The 18474-nt window shown below is 44.7% G+C and overlaps 1 protein-coding gene across 8 annotated transcripts; it reads left to right on the forward strand.

The window, feature by feature from the left end:
• Nucleotides 1-390: 390 nt before the first annotated feature.
• KIF23 (kinesin family member 23) lies at nt 391-17787 on the forward strand. Of its 8 annotated transcripts, none has more exons than XM_035336195.1 (24): nt 391-432; nt 517-583; nt 928-1056; nt 2688-2793; nt 3491-3627; nt 4161-4270; nt 4846-5019; nt 5936-5977; nt 6384-6496; nt 6647-6768; nt 7253-7355; nt 7684-7763; nt 7854-7973; nt 8499-8658; nt 9019-9186; nt 9396-9553; nt 10014-10187; nt 10770-10949; nt 11324-11629; nt 13520-13750; nt 14781-14863; nt 15153-15234; nt 15356-15426; nt 16990-17787. In XM_035336195.1, the coding sequence occupies exons 1-24, from the start codon at nt 422-424 to the stop codon at nt 17003-17005; spliced, it is 2943 nt and encodes a 980-aa protein (XP_035192086.1). In that variant the 5' UTR covers nt 391-421; the 3' UTR covers nt 17006-17787. The 8 variants fall into 8 exon arrangements, with proteins under 8 accessions (XP_035192086.1, XP_035192084.1, XP_035192085.1 ...); XM_035336193.1 differs by having other exon boundaries at nt 399-432; nt 514-583; XM_035336194.1 differs by having other exon boundaries at nt 399-432; nt 514-583; nt 4849-5019.
• Nucleotides 17788-18474: the final 687 nt, after the last annotated feature.

An 18474-nucleotide genomic window follows, 5' to 3' on the forward strand; every position in this document is an offset into this window, starting at 1 on the left:
GGGGGCTGCTTTTGGGGTGGCGCTGTGTGGAATCGGGGCTGGGACCGGGGGCTGCCGGTGGCTGCAGGTGCTGGGGACACTTGGTGGCTGTGGGGACAATTCCGCGCTCCTCACGGCCGCGCCCGCAGGCCCCGAGGGCCCAGCGGGGGGCGCCCGCGCTTGGAGGCCGCGCCCGGGGGAGTGGGGGGGGGGGGGCGTCACCATGGCAACGCTCGAGAGGCCGGGGGCGGGCGGCGCCCCCCCCACGTGACGCAACGGCGCTACGCGGCGACGCGCGCGCTGATTGGCTGCATTTGAATCCGAGCGGGCGCGCGGCCGGAGGCAGCGCCGAGACCGGCTCCGGGGAGGCCCCGGCCTCGACCCCCCCCCACCCCCGCGACCCCAGGCCCTGGCCTCGGTCCCGGCCCCGGCCCCCCGCGCCATGAAGGCGGCGTAAGTCGGCCCCTCAGCCCCTCGGCCCGGTTCGGTTCGCCCCTCGCCGGGCCTCCCCTCACGCCTCGCTCCTTCTCTCAGTAGGGCCAAGACGCCGCGGAGGCCGGCGCTGAAGAAGCCGCCAGCCCCCGGGCCCAAGGATCCCGTGGGGGTGAGTGCGGGGGGCGGGAGGGGAGGGCAGGGGAAGGCTGCTCGGAGCGGGGCTGGGCCCCCAGATACCCCCCGATACCCCCCGACCCCCCCCCCCCCCCGGCCCCCCAGACATCTCCGGCCCCGGTCCCCCCCTCCCCGTTCCCAGTCCGCTTCAGCCCCCCCGGTCCACCTCTCCCCGTTCCCGGTGTCCCCCCGCCCCCGGGTCCCCCTCTCCCCGTTCCTGGTCCGCCTCAGCCCCCCAGGTCCCCCTCTCCTGGTTCCCGGCCCATCCGTGTCCCTCCCCCCCGGTCCCTTTCTGAGCGCCCCACCGGTCTCTGTGCCCCCCGTCCCGTCCCCCCCCAGGTGTACTGCAGGGTGCGGCCGCTCAGCCGCCAGGACCAGGAGTGCTGCATCGAGGTGATCAACGAGACCACGGTGCAGATCCACCCGCCCGACGGTTACAGGGTATTCCGCAACGGGGAGTACCGGGAGGTAAGGGCCTGGGGCTGGGGAGGTAAGGGCCTGGGGCTGCCGGAGCTGGGTGGGAACCCCTCACCCCCCCCCCCCCCCCCGGGGTCCCCGCTGGCTTAAAGGTCCGCCCCAGCGTGCGGAGTATCGTTGGTGTGCTCAGGGGGGCAGTTTCCAAATGCAGAAACCCACCTAGAAAAAAGGCACGCTTTCCTTGGCCATCAGGTGTGTCCTCTGTGTACATAAGGATTCTTTTGTGGGGTGGAGGTGTGAGTGTGAAAGGACACAAGTAAAGTTGTCGAACCCGTGGGCTGCTGGAAGGACTCGTTTGCAAAGGGCTAATTCACAGAAACCAGTTCTATGCAAAGCCAGCCATAAATGAAATTAACGGGCGATTTATCCTTAACTGAAGTTGGGCAAAGAGCAACGCTTCCACGCCTGTGTGTGTACTGGGGATGGGGAAGCTGTAGGTTACGTATAGGAAGAGGGAAGGGAGAGGCCGATATCTTCCCTGGGAGGACACCAGGAACGAAAGTCGCACCAGGGGAGGCTCAGACTGGACGTTAGGAAACATTTCCTTACCGTGAGGGTGTTCAAACTGCAACAGGCTTCCTGGAGAGGTGGTTGATGCCCCCCGTGCCTGCCGGTGCTCAAGAGGCATTTGAACAATGCCCTCGTTAACGTGCTCTAACTTCTGGTTAGCCCTGACACGGTCAGGCAGTTGGACTCAGTCTTTGCAGGTCCCTTTCAACCGAATCATTCAACTCTGAAGTAGTGAAATGGCACAGAGTGGGAAGCAGGCAGTGGGCCGCTTGCTCCAAGCAGCTTGTACTGTCACCTGACCAATATCCTGTCCCTTAGGAAAGAAGGGCGTAGGTCGCACACACAACAGGACGAGGAGCTGAAGCGCTGTGGTACCGAACACCGTTTGGTTGTGGAACAGTTCGTTACAGGTTCCCAGCTCAGTGACACAGCTCCCAACCAGACAATGTCTTTGGCTTTCTGTGAACAAAATGCAGGGAATGCAGGCTGGGATGCAGAACACTTTGGTTCCGATTTCAGTATGGAAGAACCTTGAAGTATATAGAGTTATCTTCCAAGTCCGAAATAAAACTGGCAAAGATTTAATTAAAAGTTGCCTAAACAAACCTTTGCTCAAAACCTCTTAGCTCAACTATTTATGGGAACAAGTGTCCTGATGAAAAGTGGCCAGATTGATCAAAAATGTATTGAAAGCCTATCCTGGAACTGGCTGGAAAAAGACATTAACTTAAAAAAAGATATTTAACACCTGGCACGATCTGGCTTTGGCCATTGTGGGCGTAGCTTTGCTCGGTGCCTGCAATGAGACTGCAGCTCACACAGAAATCGGAAGCTGAAAACTGTTGGCACGGGAGGTCAGGCTTTGTGGTCACTCCAGTTATTGGGGGCTTAAGTTCTATAAAAACTAGACCATCGCTGTTCTTTGTTTTGCAAATCTTGGCTTATTCCTGGAACAGTTGTAGTGGAGCGGCTGTCGTTGGTGTGATCCTAAAGTAGACTTTGTCACTCTGTTAAGCTGATGGAAAGTTGTTCTGAAGAATGAAGCATTTTGAAGCAATGACTTCTGGGCAGGGAAACTGAAGGTTGAGGGCACTCTGTTTTCTTTACTTCAGACGCAGTATTCCTTTAAGGAAGTGTTTGGCACCCTCGTTGTTCAGAAGGATGTTTTTGATGTGGTGGCCAAACCTCTGGTGGAAGATCTCATTCGTGGGAAAAATGGTAAGGAAGTACTTGTTCTCTGCCCCGTCGGTGCGTCCGCCCTGCACCTTTCTGGTATTGCTATGATTTTGCATCTCGTAAGGTTTCTTAGCTTGTCTGGGTAAAAATGTATACACCCTGTTTGCAATGGAACAGCTGTGGCTCAGCTCCCCTGTACGACTTCCCGGGGAGCTGCTCTTGTTTTTCAGTACTTGTAAACGTATTTACCTGTGTTGTGGAGTGCCTGCTACGTGCGTCAAGGAGTAAGCTTGTACGCTGTAAACAGAAAAAGCATCTTTTTCTGCAGAAAGGGATGATTTATGCACCTAAAGACTGACCACAGAGACAGATCGCTCTGTCCTGGGCACAGTTTGATGTCTCAGTGTTGGTCCTTGAGGTATCTGGCTAATGTCAGTCTCCTCAGTAACATCCCAAATAAATCAGGTTTCTACGCGTGGGTCTTAGTGGCTTCCTTCCGTTTTCATTCCAAACACAGGATAAATACCATGACTTGTAGTTGAAGTGTGCCTCAGAGAGAGATGCATGTGTTGGTATTGACTGGGAATGGCTGTTGGTGGGCTGGGATAGCTTACTGTTAGCTGCTCCAAGGGAATCGCTGCTCTTCCTGGGTATATTTTACCCAGGACAGATGAGGTGTGAATATAATCAAGCTTTTCGGAGACTAAGCATGACTACAAGACTCTCCTGTCTCTCCTAGGTCTCCTTTTTACCTATGGGGTGACGGGCAGTGGGAAAACACACACCATGACAGGATCCCCTGGTGATGGAGGACTTCTCCCACGGTGTTTGGATATGATCTTCAACAGCATAGGACCGTTCCAGGCCAAGCGATTTGTGAGTAGTTTGCATTTAAAAAAGTTTACAATGTTTAACTTCTGCCTTAAAAAAATGAACCAACTGATGAGATTTGGAGAGGAAGGCCGAGGAGGTAGGCCTGGTATCTAGGACAGACACTTCAAGGTCTGTGGTCTGGCTGTCCTTGTAACTGTCATTTATTCCTTAATTACTTGGTGTCCTGTGGCTTTTGCATCTTGTGACTAGATTTCATACCTTGTCTAAAATAATAGAGATGCTGTTAAGTTTTTCTTGTGGTAAAGCATCTCTGATTTTTTGCTGCCTGAATATATTTGAAGCAATACAGGAAGCGTTTTCCCTGGTAGTATTCTAGCTTGGAAGCTTCAATGAAATTGTTGTATTTTGGAAATACCTGTTAAATCATCTTGGGATGAGCCAGCACTCTGTCAGTGAGGGCGCGTGGTATTTGCTGGTTGCCACACAGCTCGATCAAATAGCTTGTCTTCCGCTGGCCAACACCTTGTGTTCTCTGGTGTTTATCGTTGTATTGTCCAAACGTGTTCCCTCTTCAGGTTTTTAAGCTCGATGACAAGAATGGTGTGGATGTTCAGTGCGAAGTAGATGCTCTATTAGAGCGACAGAAAAGAGATGCCATGCCTGTTCCCAAAACTCCGTCTGGCAAGTGAGTAACTGTTGTAACGTGCAGAAGAAATTACTTAACGTGTTAGTCTGGAGTTGTGATTTTACATTATCTTGGTGTTTTTATCCTTCCCTTGAAAGAAAGGAAAGTGTATTACTGAAGACTTAGTACATTCTTTTCATGTAGTTTGAGCAATTGCGTAATTATTTAGATTAGAAGGTTTAGAATCAGGCAGCGTAAGGCTATTTTTGTACCCATTTTCCGATAAATAAAATGCTGTGATTTGACAAAGTAGGAATTCCGTGAACTTTAGGGTGTTTTGCAAAAAAGTGAGATTGCTGAACGGTGGGTGATCCAAATACTAACCATCCAGAAACTTTGCGAGGCAAAAGTTCTTACTGCAGCAAAGTAAAGCACTGCTGGGTGAAACTCTGCTTATTTTAACTTCTAAATCTGATGGGACTGCAAAGTGATGCGTTGGTTTTAGTTTCTAGGGTGCGCTTTTCTGTTCTCGGATCATGCCCCCTGTCAGTAGGCTTGCTTTGTGACTGTAGTCACTGTCTGACGTGTTATCTGTCCACGGATGCTCCGTTGCAATCACTTGTTGTATTTATCAGCAGGCGACAAATAGACCCAGAATTTGCTGATATGATAAACGTGCAAGATCACTGCAAAGTGGATGAAGTTGATGAAGATAACGTCTACAGCGTTTTTGTTTCTTACATCGAGATCTACAACAACTACATATACGACCTCCTGGAGGAAGCTCCCTTTGAGCAGATAAAACCAAAGTCAGTAGGAACAATGATATTTGCAAGCTTTGATTATGCTTTTGTGAGAGCTATGTTGTCTTTGTGGCTCAGTTCGTTCATGTGAATCTCTCCCAAAAAATCACATGGAAGAAGGTGATGTGTAAGGAGTCCAGACAACAGCATTTAAGTGTGCCGGGTACTGGTGGTTGTTCTGTTGATGCGAAGACCTAGTGCTCCCTTTCTTATATAATGGGAGGCAAGTAAATATTTGGTAGGCAGCATCGTATGCTGCTGAGGTTCCAAGTCTATTCATGCCATTCTGCAAGTACTATTCCTCCCTGGTGAGTGCAGCTTGAAGAGAAAGCCACTCCATAGCTGACATTTTTCTCTGGATGACTGTATTTGGGCAAAAGTTGCTATTGTTGCTTTGCAGTTGGTGTAAGCTTGCGTATCTCTTCACTCAGTGCCAGCCATTTCCATAGAGACAGGAATGAGTAGTCTCATGAGCGAATTTCTGAATTTTTTGGGAAGGTGTGTACTCGGCTGCTGTCTAAAATCAGTGAGTCTTGTGACTTTTGGGAAGAGAGCCTGCAAATCAAACTTAGTTGAACATATTTTTTAATTCTAAATCCATTAAAGAAAACATTGTGCATATCTGCTGGTACATGTGTTAATTAAAGAGTTGGCTGATCTATAAAGACCAACTAGAGCAAGACAAGCTATTGCACCAAAACATTGAGAGCAGCCTCCGGGGTACTGCTTTGAAATGAGTTTGAATGTCTGAATGCTTTTTTAAAGAGAATTAGAATTGTGTTTAGTGTCTTGCTTATGTCCAGAAATCAGCCTAGGAAAAATCTTGGATTATTTCCACTTATGCAAGCTACAGTGCATTAAATATGAAATGATTTCAGACAAGCTGAATGACTTAATATTTTTAACCCTGTTTTTTTGGTAGGTGGAACAATTGCAACACTCCTGTGCGAAATGGTGACTTTATGTATGTGCATAAGCATATTCCCACTATTGAAAAGTGAAATTTACTTTCAGTAGAAGCAGAAAATAGACTGACTCTATCTCTTCTTGCTTAACTAGCAAATACAGATTGATCTTGAAGCTATCTTGCTTCTGTATGAGCATATGCATGTAGAAAAACAATAGCTGCCGTTCAAACCAATGATTTCTAGTTAGAATTGCAATTAAATGTGGCTTCTCAATTAAAGCAGTAGCTGAAGTGTAACTAATCCTTGCTGAATGTGTGTCCCTGTACTTGCTCTTACAACTGCTGTATGGATAACTGGCGTATTCAGTCTGAATTTTGTACTTAAAACTTGCTTGCCATAACGTGCTGCTGCGTATACACCTCCACTCAGTTCTGTTGTTTTCTTTCCTTCCTTCCCCTTAAGACCTCCACAATCCAAAATACTTCGTGAGGACCAGAATCACAATATGTATGTCACAGGATGCACGGAAGTAGAGGTGAAATCGACAGAAGAAGCTTTTGAAGTGTTCTGGAAAGGTAAATAACCTTAAAAAGTAACTTACCACATCTAGTACAGACACGTGATCTTTTATGCTGCCGTGCTGAAAACAGAACTGGCTTTGCTAGGTGGCAAGTCTGTTAAATGAAACAGACTTCTGGAGGGAATGCTGTTTTTTTTTTTAACAGGTCAAAAGAAGAGGCGTATAGCAAACACTCAGCTGAATCGAGAATCTAGCCGATCTCACAGTGTGTTTATAATAAAGTTGGCTCAGGCACCCCTGGATGCAGATGGAGATAATGTGCTACAGGTGAATTGTGGGGCGGGCTATTAAAGAGGAGCTGTGTGTGTGTATGTATATGTAAGTTAGAAAAAGAATCGTGTAGCATGGCCTTCCGAAACAGTTACCTTGGCTCAGGCATGTGCATCTTGAGGGTTAGAAGTTCCATTCTGAAGTAAATCAAAACTATGAAATTTCTGAAGGCTTTAACAAAGTTAATCTCCATTTTATAATCAGCGCATTAAAATGGTCAGCAAAGCTGCCCGTTCCTTTGTTCTTCAGCTCTGTTTTGAGCAAAACACATTAAGAATGTAAGAATCAAAGATTTAGAGGCCTTGAGTGCACTTCTTACAATCTGTCTTGTGGCCGAAGACGGAAAGGTTTAGATAAACTTATTCACAAAAAAAAAGTGGTGCATAGTTGGATTGTGAGGCGTGTTTGTGTGTGTTCTTCCAGTGCCCCCTTAGAAGGCAGGGAATAGAATGCTAATAATTTGTCTTTTTGTCTGTAACAGGAGAAAGAACAGATCACTTTAAGCCAGCTGTCCTTAGTTGATCTTGCTGGAAGTGAAAGGACTAACAGAACAAAAGCTGAAGGGAACAGGTTGCGAGAAGCAGGTATGTGCCATGCTCAGAAAGCCTGTTAGTTTTACATGCTAGGATATGTTTGCGTTAGTGTTGTCTCCTACTAAAGGAACCATAGGATCAGTGAGTGTTCTGTTATGATGTTCAGTTATCTGGCTCAATGGTTCAAAATTACCCAGTTTGGAAACTAGAAGTTTCTTTATAGAAGTTATTAAATTCATGAATGCTTCAGATCGTTTGGAATGGTTATCTAGCAAATAAGACTTAAGGGTCCAGGTGGTTTATCTTTAAGTAAACTGCTAAATAATTCGAGAACATGATCCAAATAGCTTCTGATGGAGCTTTTTTTCATTATTTTAAGGTAATATTAATCAGTCACTAATGACACTAAGAACATGTATTGAAGTTCTACGAGAAAACCAGATGTATGGAACAAATAAGGTATGCAACCCATCATCTAGTTGTCCTTTGATCTGACAAAGAGCTGGTGTAACATAACCTCACTAGACCTTTCTTCTACTTTACTTGAAGATGGTTCCATACAGAGATTCCAAGCTGACTCACCTCTTCAAGAACTATTTTGATGGTGAAGGAAAAGTGCGTATGATTGTCTGCGTTAATCCTAAAGCTGAGGACTACGAAGAAAGCTTGGTAACTTTCTTGCAGTTCTTATCTCATCCTCACCTCCTCTTGTCTTGTGTTTATAACTGAATTACTGTCCTTGCTTAGTAGGTGGCAGGAGTGATAACCTTTGCTTGGACACTTCAGGTAATCAGGTGTAATACTCTAGGGCAAATGTGTCCTCTAAATCTTATTTGTCCCCTTAAAAAGTACAACCACTACTTGCGTGTAATATAGGTAGGAAGCTTCTCTTATTTATAGCTGTCTAAATAGTCATACTTAAGTGTTTTATCCCCACTCTGACAGTACTTTCAGGAACTTAAGACACCTGCACAGTCAGGTTTGTGATTCTTTGGGGGCTGAAGTAGGGAAGATGTTACTGGTAAGATTTTTAGACGCTCCACTTTGGACTGGCAAGCTACCTGACTGGGAAATAGTTGAGGTTATAGCTAGATAATGTCTCTGCTAAAACTTGTATTGATCTAAAATATCACTTTCAAATTAAATTTGGACTGCGTTAGTTTAATTGCTGTGTTTTCTTCTGTTCTTTTGCAGCAAGTCATGCGTTTCGCAGAAATGACCCAGGAAGTTGAAGTGGCAAGACCTGTTGACAGACCTCTGTGTGGCTTAACGCCAGGGCGGCGCTTTAGGAATCAGGCCTTCAGAGAAGAACTCGCGCGGAAGCTGGAGATGCGGGGTGGCCCAATCAATGGAGGTAAAGACAAGAACGCTGGGTGTTTATAGCACTGGCTTGCCCTGGTCTTAGGGGATGAAGACTTCTTAAAAACAAATTATTTGAGCCGTAAAGGCACACAAGGAACTGCACCAAACTGTTACTTGTGAGCTTTCTCTGTAATAGTTACATCTGAACTGCTCTTTTCAGGGAGTGAATCAAAAATACCAGACTTAGTCTTATCTCAATACTGTCGTCTATTCTGAAAAACATGTAGTTTTAATTATTCTAAGTTCTGTCTGCTTTAGAATACTGTGGAATGATCTGTGGCTACGCATTGTCAAATGGAAACTTTCTGCTCTGTAGCTTGCTGACAGACTTTCTTGGCTTTAAATCTTACAGAAACAGAAGAGCAATCTGCTTCTGAGATATTTCTGCAGAACTTCCCTCCGTTGCCTTCATGTGAGCTATTGGATGCTAATGATGATCAAACACTTCCAAAGCTTATTGAAATCCTGGAAAAACGCCATAAACTACGACAAATGTTGTCGGATGAATTTGCCAAAAACGGTAAGAATCTTAACATCGATGTGGAGTTAGATGTTTTTGATGCCCTTATTGCTACTACAGCATCTCTTCTCTTGTTTAGATTGATAACTTAAAAAGAAAACTTTGAGGTAATGGAGTAGCTGATAACGTTAAGTTGGTAGGAGAAGAGAAGAACTCATTTTGATGCTGTGGGGATAGGGAGAGAAGGTAAAGTGTTGTCTCTCTTGCAGTTCTTGCGTTTAAGACTACACTGCAAGAATTTGATTCCAGTGTTACATCCAAGGAAAACTATATTCAAGGAAAACTGTCTGAAAAAGAGAAAACAATAGCAGGACAGAAAATGGAGCTAGAACGTCTGGAGAAGAAAATTAAAACTTTGGAATACAAGGTTAGTTTTTATATTGCTCTAAGCTATACAACTCCTAAGCACAACATGCATTTTCGTCTCTGGTTTGGCAAGCTTCTTGACATCAGCAGTGCTTGTAAGATGGATATTAGAGGCAAGGTTAAAAGTACTTTGTGGGAAACTTCTAATGAATGCTTCTAGCATTCTGGTTTTCCTACTAGAATCCTAGAATCATTTAGGTTGGAAAAGACACTTTAGATCAAGTCCAATCATCAGCCTAACACTAGCACGTCCAACACTAAACCATGTCCCTGTGTGCCAAAGGTGAGGCCCTTTCTAATACATTAAAGGCAACTTAAAAGTTGTAAAATCTGAAACTTTCTTGAGTCTGGACTTCTTATCTTATATATTGGTACAACAGCTAATATATTCTAGTACATCTTAACCTGGTGATCTGGCTTAGATGGTTGTGCGTAGCCAAGTTTATCCTTTCTTCCTCCAGATTGAAATTTTAGAGAAAACTGCTACAATTTATGAAGAAGACAAGCGTAATCTTCAGCAAGAACTAGAAAGCAAGAGCCAGAAACTGCAGCGGCAGGCTTCCGACAAGCGTCGGTTGGAGGCACGACTGCAAGGCATGGTGGCAGAAACGACCATGAAATGGGAGAAGGAGTGTGTAAGTACACTGCCATACTTATTAGAGCTGTCTAATGGATCCCTGCTGAGGGGAGCTGGGGAGCTTGTTTTTGTGAGGGCTTTTGAGTGTGTTTTTTCTTCTGGAATACCGTTAAGATTGAAGATGAGTTTGTCTTTTAATTACAGACTCGAACAGACATTTTCATCTTAACTTTTATAAGTGTGGTATGATAGGATTAATTCCTCGAGGGCTTCTGATACAGCTGGAGTAGTCTCCTGAGTACTTCCATTTTGCTTCAATATCCAGAACTTGTTCTTCTGGGTTTGTGGCTCTCTGGGGAGTGATTCTTTCATTCTGTCAATTGTCAGTAGAAGCCTAATATTGGACTTTCCTCCTTATCCTCTTGTAAACTCTTGCTCAGATACGCCCTTGATGAGCAATAAGCAAAGAAATTCAAAGGATTACCTTAAACTACTGCAGGACAGTTTTCTGCTTCAGGACCACTGATGGAACTATAGCTAGACAATGCTTCCATTTGCCACTGTCATTTAGGAAGCAAAAAGGTACTGGTTTATAAACATGGTACTGGTTTATAGTAACTCATGCTTTTCCTCTCTGTAGGAGCGTCGTGTAGCAGCAAAGCAGCTGGAGATGCAGAACAAACTTTGGGTCAAAGATGAAAAACTGAAGCAATTGAAGGCCATTGTTACAGAACCAAAGAATGAAAAGCCAGAGAGGCCTTCACGGGAGAGAGACAGAGAGAAGCCTGTTCAGAGATCAGTGTCTCCTTCACCAGTACCTGTAAGTTACCTTTAAAATGCTCCTTGATATAGGGACAAGCATATTTATAAGAACGAACTAAAATGCAGACTGCTTCTCTTTAGTGGCTAGAAAATAGTTCCCAAGCAAAGAATTTGGATGACTAAGCTTCCTTTGAATTCTTCCTTCTCCTCTTGCATTTATCAGTGTTCTATATTTGTGCTCCTGTCTCCTAATGCTCCTAGAACCGGAAGAACACCCGATTCTTAATGCTGTCACTGCGACACAGGAGCTCCCCAAACCCCGAAGCTCAAATAGCTGAATTGAATACTGACAATATGCAGAGTGACACTGTTTGATTGCCTTACAAGTTGACAGTTCTGTATGTTCACTAACTTCTTTCCCATTCTCTCTAGCCTTCTAGTAACTTAATTACTCAAGTCCCTAGCAGCCAGCGGCTCGTGAGCAACCCCCAGGTGCACAGACGTTCTAATTCTTGTAGCAGCATTTCTGTGGCTTCCTGTGTTATGGAATGGGAGCAGAAAACCCCTTCGCACAAGCATACCGGTGGCACTTCTAATGCAAGGAGTAGACAACAAGAACCAGAACAAAGTAGAGACTATAACGCCTCAGACAGAAGGCGAGGGATGTGCTGGACTGGAGTCATTGAGGTTCCCAGGCGTAGAGATGAGCTAGAAATAGAAGAGGATCAATGCTGCAGGGTTAGTGGTGATCCCGTCAAAAGCTAAACGTAGCGTTGCTTAGTCTGGCTCAAAAGTTCATCACAACTGCTCTCTTACATTGAGCACACCTAAAACAGATTGGATTTTTTTCCCTAAATTTATTTCTTATAGCACAGTACTATTTCCTAGTCTCGTTGTTATTCTGTTTAAGTTCTTAATTTGGCATTTAAATTTTTTAAAAGCAGTGAGTCTATTTCCTGTTAGTGTGTAGATAGCTCTCGTAAGGAACTCTGAACTAGCTAGACCTTTTTCCTAGCTATGAGCATCTTTGTTTTAAAATATCTGTCTCCTCAAATCTATCTTGCGGCCTACAGTTTACCTTAGTCTGGGCAGCTTAAATGGTGGGCTTATGAGCCATATATGCAAATGTCTACTGGAAATAGAGCTTGGGCAAATATCTCCCTTTAACTGTCAGATTGAGCTCTCTTAGAATAGTTTCTCCAAACTTCCATGTCTGCGTTAAAACTGGGGGGCTTTGCTTATTTTTCATTAAATTGATGTGTGCAAATTGTTTGTAACGGTGCTGTCTCTATCACATCCTAACTCTGTCACAGTGGCTCAGGTAAATCCAAGAGAATTGTACAACACCCTGCCCCCTCAACTCAACCTCCTTGAGAGAGCTTCTCAGGAGGGGGGAAACTTATGGTAAACTCATTTTTTTTGACAATGTTTTCAGAGTTTGTTACTTGCCAGCCCTTTGAAGTATGGGATGTGCGTTTAAGCAGATTCTGTTCCAATTAACTAATAAACGAACCATCAGGGATGTGGTCTCCCACAGTACCGTGTGACTGGTAGTAGTGTCCTCTCTTTAGAACGTAACTTTTAAGGCACCCTGGCAGAATTATTTCCCCAAAGTGCCAACAAAAATAAGTACTTCTCCGCTAAAAGAGGGGAGGAGGGGATCTTGAGTGTTTTCTCCAATTTTAATTTAAACTTTTTCTGAAAGCCACATGTCTCTGTGTACATTTAATTTTTAAGAGCTGCTTTATATCTGTAAAGGGCAAGGCCCGTCTCAAGTCTATTGCTAAAAGAAATCCCAGTTGCTGCTCATAACCTGCAAGTACAGTGGATGGGATTTGCTTTCATAGCTTTGGGTTATCTAACCTCCCTATGACTTACAGAAGTCTCTAAAACTGAGTGTATAAATAAGAGTCTGCAGTACTTTTTCAAATGCCTGCGCAAAGGTCTTGAAGAGACCCAATTTTTTTAAACAGGTTTCCTGAATTTTCTGGTTTCCCTGAGCAACTGAAAATGTTCATGACCATAAGATTAAAAATGTACAAACTTCCATCACTTCTCATGGATTTCCAACAGCCGAGCTTAGAAGCAATAACACTAGCACAGGGGACGCTTCCTTTTTCTCTTCTCTGTTTACTCAGAAGTATTACGAGACCTAGCATCCTTTAGAGATGTTGGAAATCCATACTCAGTCTGCTTCCTTTGCTACCTCAAGAACACTCCTTGATCCATGAATGAATCCGTGGAAACATTTCCAAATTTCTCTTTTCGGGTTGGTTAATATGTTTATAGCGATTAGACTTCTGGAAATTCAGAAGTGCTACCAAAGACAAAGATGTTCTTGTGGAAACTTTACTATGTAGGGAGTGCAACTGATTGGATAACACCTAAAATTTACAAGAAACAAGACAAGAAACAAGAATTGGCACAGAAATAAACCATTACGAATCCTTTACAGGGCTCTTTGTAACGCTGCCTTTCAGGATGGATTCTGAAAGCAGTTTGGGAAGGAAGCTTTGAACTTCAGATAAATGCATCTTAACCAGACCTGGGAAATTCACTCTGCTAATGATATCCTTTGAGATGTTTCCCGTGTGCTGATTTCTTCTGATTCTCTTCCACTCTGATCAGAACGCACCTCCGGTTCGTCTCAGACACAGACGCTCGCGCTCAGCTGGGGAGCGATGGGTAGATCATAAGCCACCTTCTAATCTGCCCACTGACACGGTCATGCAGCCGCACGTCCCTCATGCCATCACGGTAGCGGCTGCGAGCGAAAAGGCACTAGCTAAGTGTGACAAGTACATGCTGACGCACCAGGAGCTAGCCTCTGATGGGGAGATTGAAACAAAGCTAATTAAGGTAACGCAAACACCTCCGTGGTGAACTTGTGATAACCCTGTCCAATCCTAGCTGGCAATGTGTGTGTGCTGCAGGCTTGCAGGAGGGTGTGTTTCACTCGCTGTGCTAAGAGATCGGATTCGGAAGTTCTGTGCAGTCGGATTCAAAAGAGCTTTTGGAGTCTGAAAGTGCTGTTCTTGAACTTTGTCGTTACTTTATACCTACCATTATAAGCTTGTTTCTCAGTCGCCATTTTTCCTGGAAGGAATTAAGTGGTGTAACGTGTGTCCACGTCGTTCCCTCCCCCCGGTAAAACACAATAATCCGTTTATAGTGGAAATTCCTTAGACCTGTGGCTGCAGCTGATCTTGTGGAGTCAGTCCTGGTGGAACAATGTTATTTGATTTCCATTAGTGGAATAAGTAAGCTTGCTGCAGTGATGGATGCTCTAATGCTCCGGACTGTAATTCCTCGTGTTCAACTAACAAGCAAATTGGTGAGATCACCCAGGCTTTGAACACCAACAATGTTTGTGTCCCAAAACGCTGACTGTGCTTACCGAAGGCAAACTGAGAGCTCTTTGTAATTCATAGCAAGAAGCTTTTGGGTCACTTCTCCGTTGGTCACAGGCCTTCCAGTATTGCCTTTTTTCTTTTAAGTTTTATATAAAAAGAAGCCCTCGCTCCTGTGAGGCAGCCTTGTAGGTCTGAGCAGCCTCACGCAGGTAACGTTCCTGCTCGTCCTGTTGAATGGAAGCATTGAAACTGAGCCCGTGACGTGATTCCTGCGTGATAGCAATAACTCTGTACTGAACAGACAGAAGCCTGTCGTAGTGACTGTTCTCTGAGTATCTTGCAGGATCATCGGGGTGGATGGTGTTCGTTGTGCCTTATCCTGTGTATAATGGGGGGGGGGGGGATGTATTTGTGCATGTATGCTCACTGGCTGCTACCTGAAAGGAGGTTATAGTTGTAAGCACTTCAGTTTTTGTGTGGAAAAAACTGTAGCTGGCGTAATGATTTAGTAACTGAAACTTCATTTTGGCTTCCAGGGTGACGTCTTCAAAACCAGGGGTGGCGGACAGGCTGTGCAGTTCACCGAAATAGAGACTCTGAAGCAGGAATCTCCAACAGGGTGAGTTGTTTGGAACTTTAGGTTCTGACGCTACTTAGTGGTGCATGTGTAACTGATCCTTGTCCAAATGATTAAAGAGCAAAGTGTTGTGTCTGACCTGAAATCATATAAATCTAACCAAATGTAACCTGGAGGAGCTTTCGGGTACTGGAGCTGCTGGTAAGGCTGATTTGTCGCTGAGAGAAACGTGTTTCATTGGCAAGGATAAAATATATTCTCTTGCTGCAAGAACCTATCAAAATACATGATGCTCCAGTAACGCTTCCTTCTCTCCATGCTCATCCTTCAGTCGAAAGCGGAGGTCATCGCCTTCCAATGCTGATCCACTGGAGGATGCTGCAGACTCCGAATGGACTGATGTGGAAACCAGAGTAAGCTACACAGGAAAGGGGGAAGGATGGAATGTGTCACGTTTGATCTGGATGAGGGTTTTGAATGTTGAGAGCGAGGTTGGGGTTAGCAAGAGAACTAACTGCCTCCGTGTCTTCTCAGTGTTCCGTCGCAGTGGAGATGAGGGCAGGGTCTGCCCTTGGACCTGGGTATCAGCATCATGCTCAGCCCAAGTAAGTGTCTCTCCTCTGTAGTTTGGGAATTGTGTTCTTTCCTGGCAACATCTAAAGCAAGACACCACTTTATTTCCCCCTTGACGTTGCTGCCCTTCCTGCTTTAGGTTCGTGATGCGTGCACCTTTACTGCTTTTAGATGAACGGGCTTGTTCAGTTCTTGGAAACCCTGACTGTGTGAATCTGTAGGGAACCGTCGCCCAGAGGACGTGTTCTTGCGTGGCTTCTATATTCATTGCAGTGAGCAGCATGTCAGGGTTTGATCTTGTCCTGCAGCAAATCAGAGTGGACTAATGGGGCTATAAGAAGCTGAGGACTGCAGCGTGCCTGACAGGCCAAAATTGGTACAGGGTTGGCGATGGCCGTGGCAAAATTCTAAGCTGTAGCCTTCTCTGGTCCCTCTAGCCTGTACCAGGTGCTGCTCTAGTAAAAAGTACTCCTTTTTGCACCTTCAGATAAATTGAAATTAAAGAAGGTTATGAAGACCTCAGCATTCATTTTGAAGGAATGGAGGGAGCTGAGGCAGTCGTGAGATGTACCCAACAGTGTATTTGAAAGTGCTAATACTTCAGCTGCTAGCTGCTGTGCAACTGCCAAGGCATCTGCTAAGGAAGCGCAGGCTTTAGTCATGCTAGAAGAAATTTTCCTCTTTGAATGCCTCTAACTGAATTTTTCAGGGCTCTCTTATCATTCCTTAACGTGGTGAGGTCAGAGTGACAATCACGCAGCAAGTGTACCCCATCGGAGGCCCCAGTTTCTAGTAAAAGCTGAAACAGTCTTGCAGTTTGTAAAGCTAGTGCCCAACATTTGATCCCCACATCTAATAAAATCTTTCACTTATAAAGATATGATAGGATAGTTTTGCTGAACTTGGTGTTGCAGAACAGAATTCAGTGTCCAGACTTGGCCTCTTGCAGATAAGTGCTGGCAGTGCTGTGGAAGGCACCCATTCCACTCAGGGGAAGAAAATTGGCAGTTTTGCAAGATGTTTACAGGTAGGAGAGAGGCAAAGAGGTATTTGGGAGGCCAAAATGAACCAAACTGATTGCATTTGGAATCAAAATGGTAAAACATAGTAAGACACATACTCACACTGTGCACCGTTTTGTTTGTATATGGAGTTTTAAAACTAGAGTGGAAAGGTATTTTGGGGAGTATCCTGAAGTGTCTCTGAGCTAAGGCCATGAACACGTCTGTCACCGTGTTACTATATGCTCTATTCCACTTCTCACTAGAAACTGGACCCGTTCAGGTTGGCTGCTACTACTTGCAGCCTTGCTACACCTCTGTAAAATGTTTGCCAATCATTTAGTTTGCCTGCATCTTGAATTGAAGCTTGTGTTTAATTAAACTTGTTAAACTGAAATAGGCTTTGTTTTGAGCTCGGGGCTATTTTTGGGGGAAAAGACCAACTGCTTCTTGATAAATAAGTTGTTTGTAGCATTTGTTAGCGTAGGAAGTACATGCTGTGTATGCATTCATCAGGATAGGTAATTAGGCTGCTGTCCTGGAAAACTGCTGCCATGGAAAATCTGAAAGTTACTTGACTTTATTTTCTTCTAGGCGAAGAAAGCCATGAACGTAACGTGCTGCCGCGCTGGAATCCTGTTGATTTTATCAGACTGATGCTATCTGCTGCCAGTGACAAACCAACCGCACCGTTATCGCTGCAGGCCTCTATTTTGCAGTGGCTTGTGCTAGGCAGTAGCTAAATGGGAAATCCTGTCTGCGATCCCAAAGAAGCAATATGAGCGGGTGCATATATTTTCAGTAGACGGGGGTGGGGGGGGAGAGCTTCTGCCATTACGTGCTGTGGACTTCTGAAGAACACCTTCTGTCTTGTATGTATGATGCTTTTGTTATTAAGATGTATCTTTATAGGCTAATGACACAAGGCTCTTGCCTTGGGTATTTTTTCAGCTTTTTTATAGAATATTCTTCTGTTCCGGTCACTGCCCCTTCCTTGTCGGGTCCTCTGTTTTGAAGAGGCATAAATGCTGCTATTTATTTAGATGCAGTAATGCACTTTAAGAGTGTTCCTATGCCATTTCATATTTTATTAGCTAGCAACAGCTTGGTAATATGAATTTCTTCTTGGAAGAGTTACCTTTGATTATTTAATATACAAATCAGCTTGTGAAAACAATTTCAATTTTCCTGCCTTCATAGTAACAGCAAGAATACTGAGATGAGTAATGATGCCTTGACATCACAGCTACTCTATTTTGTAGTACAAGTAAGTAATTGAATATTTTACATCTGTAGATATGGGGTAAAAGGGTAGTGTGCTCACAGACATGGTGAGAACTTTGTATGTGTGGCTCTGCAAGCATGTTAAAATAAATACTTTTATTCAATGGCTCTTACCAACCATGTCCTTGTTACCTAGGAGTACACTAAGCTACAGAAACTAAGGTAAGCTTTGCAGCATCATGACTCTCATGCAACAGCATGTGAATGAATGCAGCTTTTGGGAAGCTTCTGGAGTTTAGACCAAGGAATCTGCTTGGATCCCAAGGTGTGTTTTGGCCAAGCTTATGTTCAAGTCTGCAAACTGCTCTTAAGGGCAGCTGGTTGTTCAGAGCGAATGACTGCCTGGTTGAATGATCTCGAAACTTTGGGCTTTACGTTCAGGTGGTCTGTGAAATGCTTTATCCTGGAAAGATGAAGGAAACCTTTGCACAGGTCTCTTTGGCCCACAGCTAGAGCAAAAAGCTGTACAGCACCGGTAGTGGTTTAGAGCTAACAATGTCCTCTATTAATGTTCAGGTAGCTAAGAGCTACCTCTATTAATGTTCAGGTAGCTTCATCGTACTCGTTCTGAGGAAGTGTGTGCCAGAGTTGTTCTGCAGTCCGTCTTCAGCAGGCAGTGCTGCTCAGTGGCTTCAAAGGGTTTCCACCTTGGTCTGGGAAACGAGAAGTCCTAGCTAGGAGAGCTACAAGCAGAGAGAGCTGTGTGTGGCAGGCTTAGTTATTAAACGTGTGCTCAGGGTGCTGGTTGAAGTACAGTCCTTCTATTTAACACCTAACTAGTGAATAGCTGTATCT

The sequence above is a fragment of the Oxyura jamaicensis genome, chromosome 10, assembly GCF_011077185.1.
Source record: "Oxyura jamaicensis isolate SHBP4307 breed ruddy duck chromosome 10, BPBGC_Ojam_1.0, whole genome shotgun sequence".
In the NCBI taxonomy this organism is placed as follows: Eukaryota; Metazoa; Chordata; class Aves; order Anseriformes; family Anatidae; genus Oxyura; species Oxyura jamaicensis.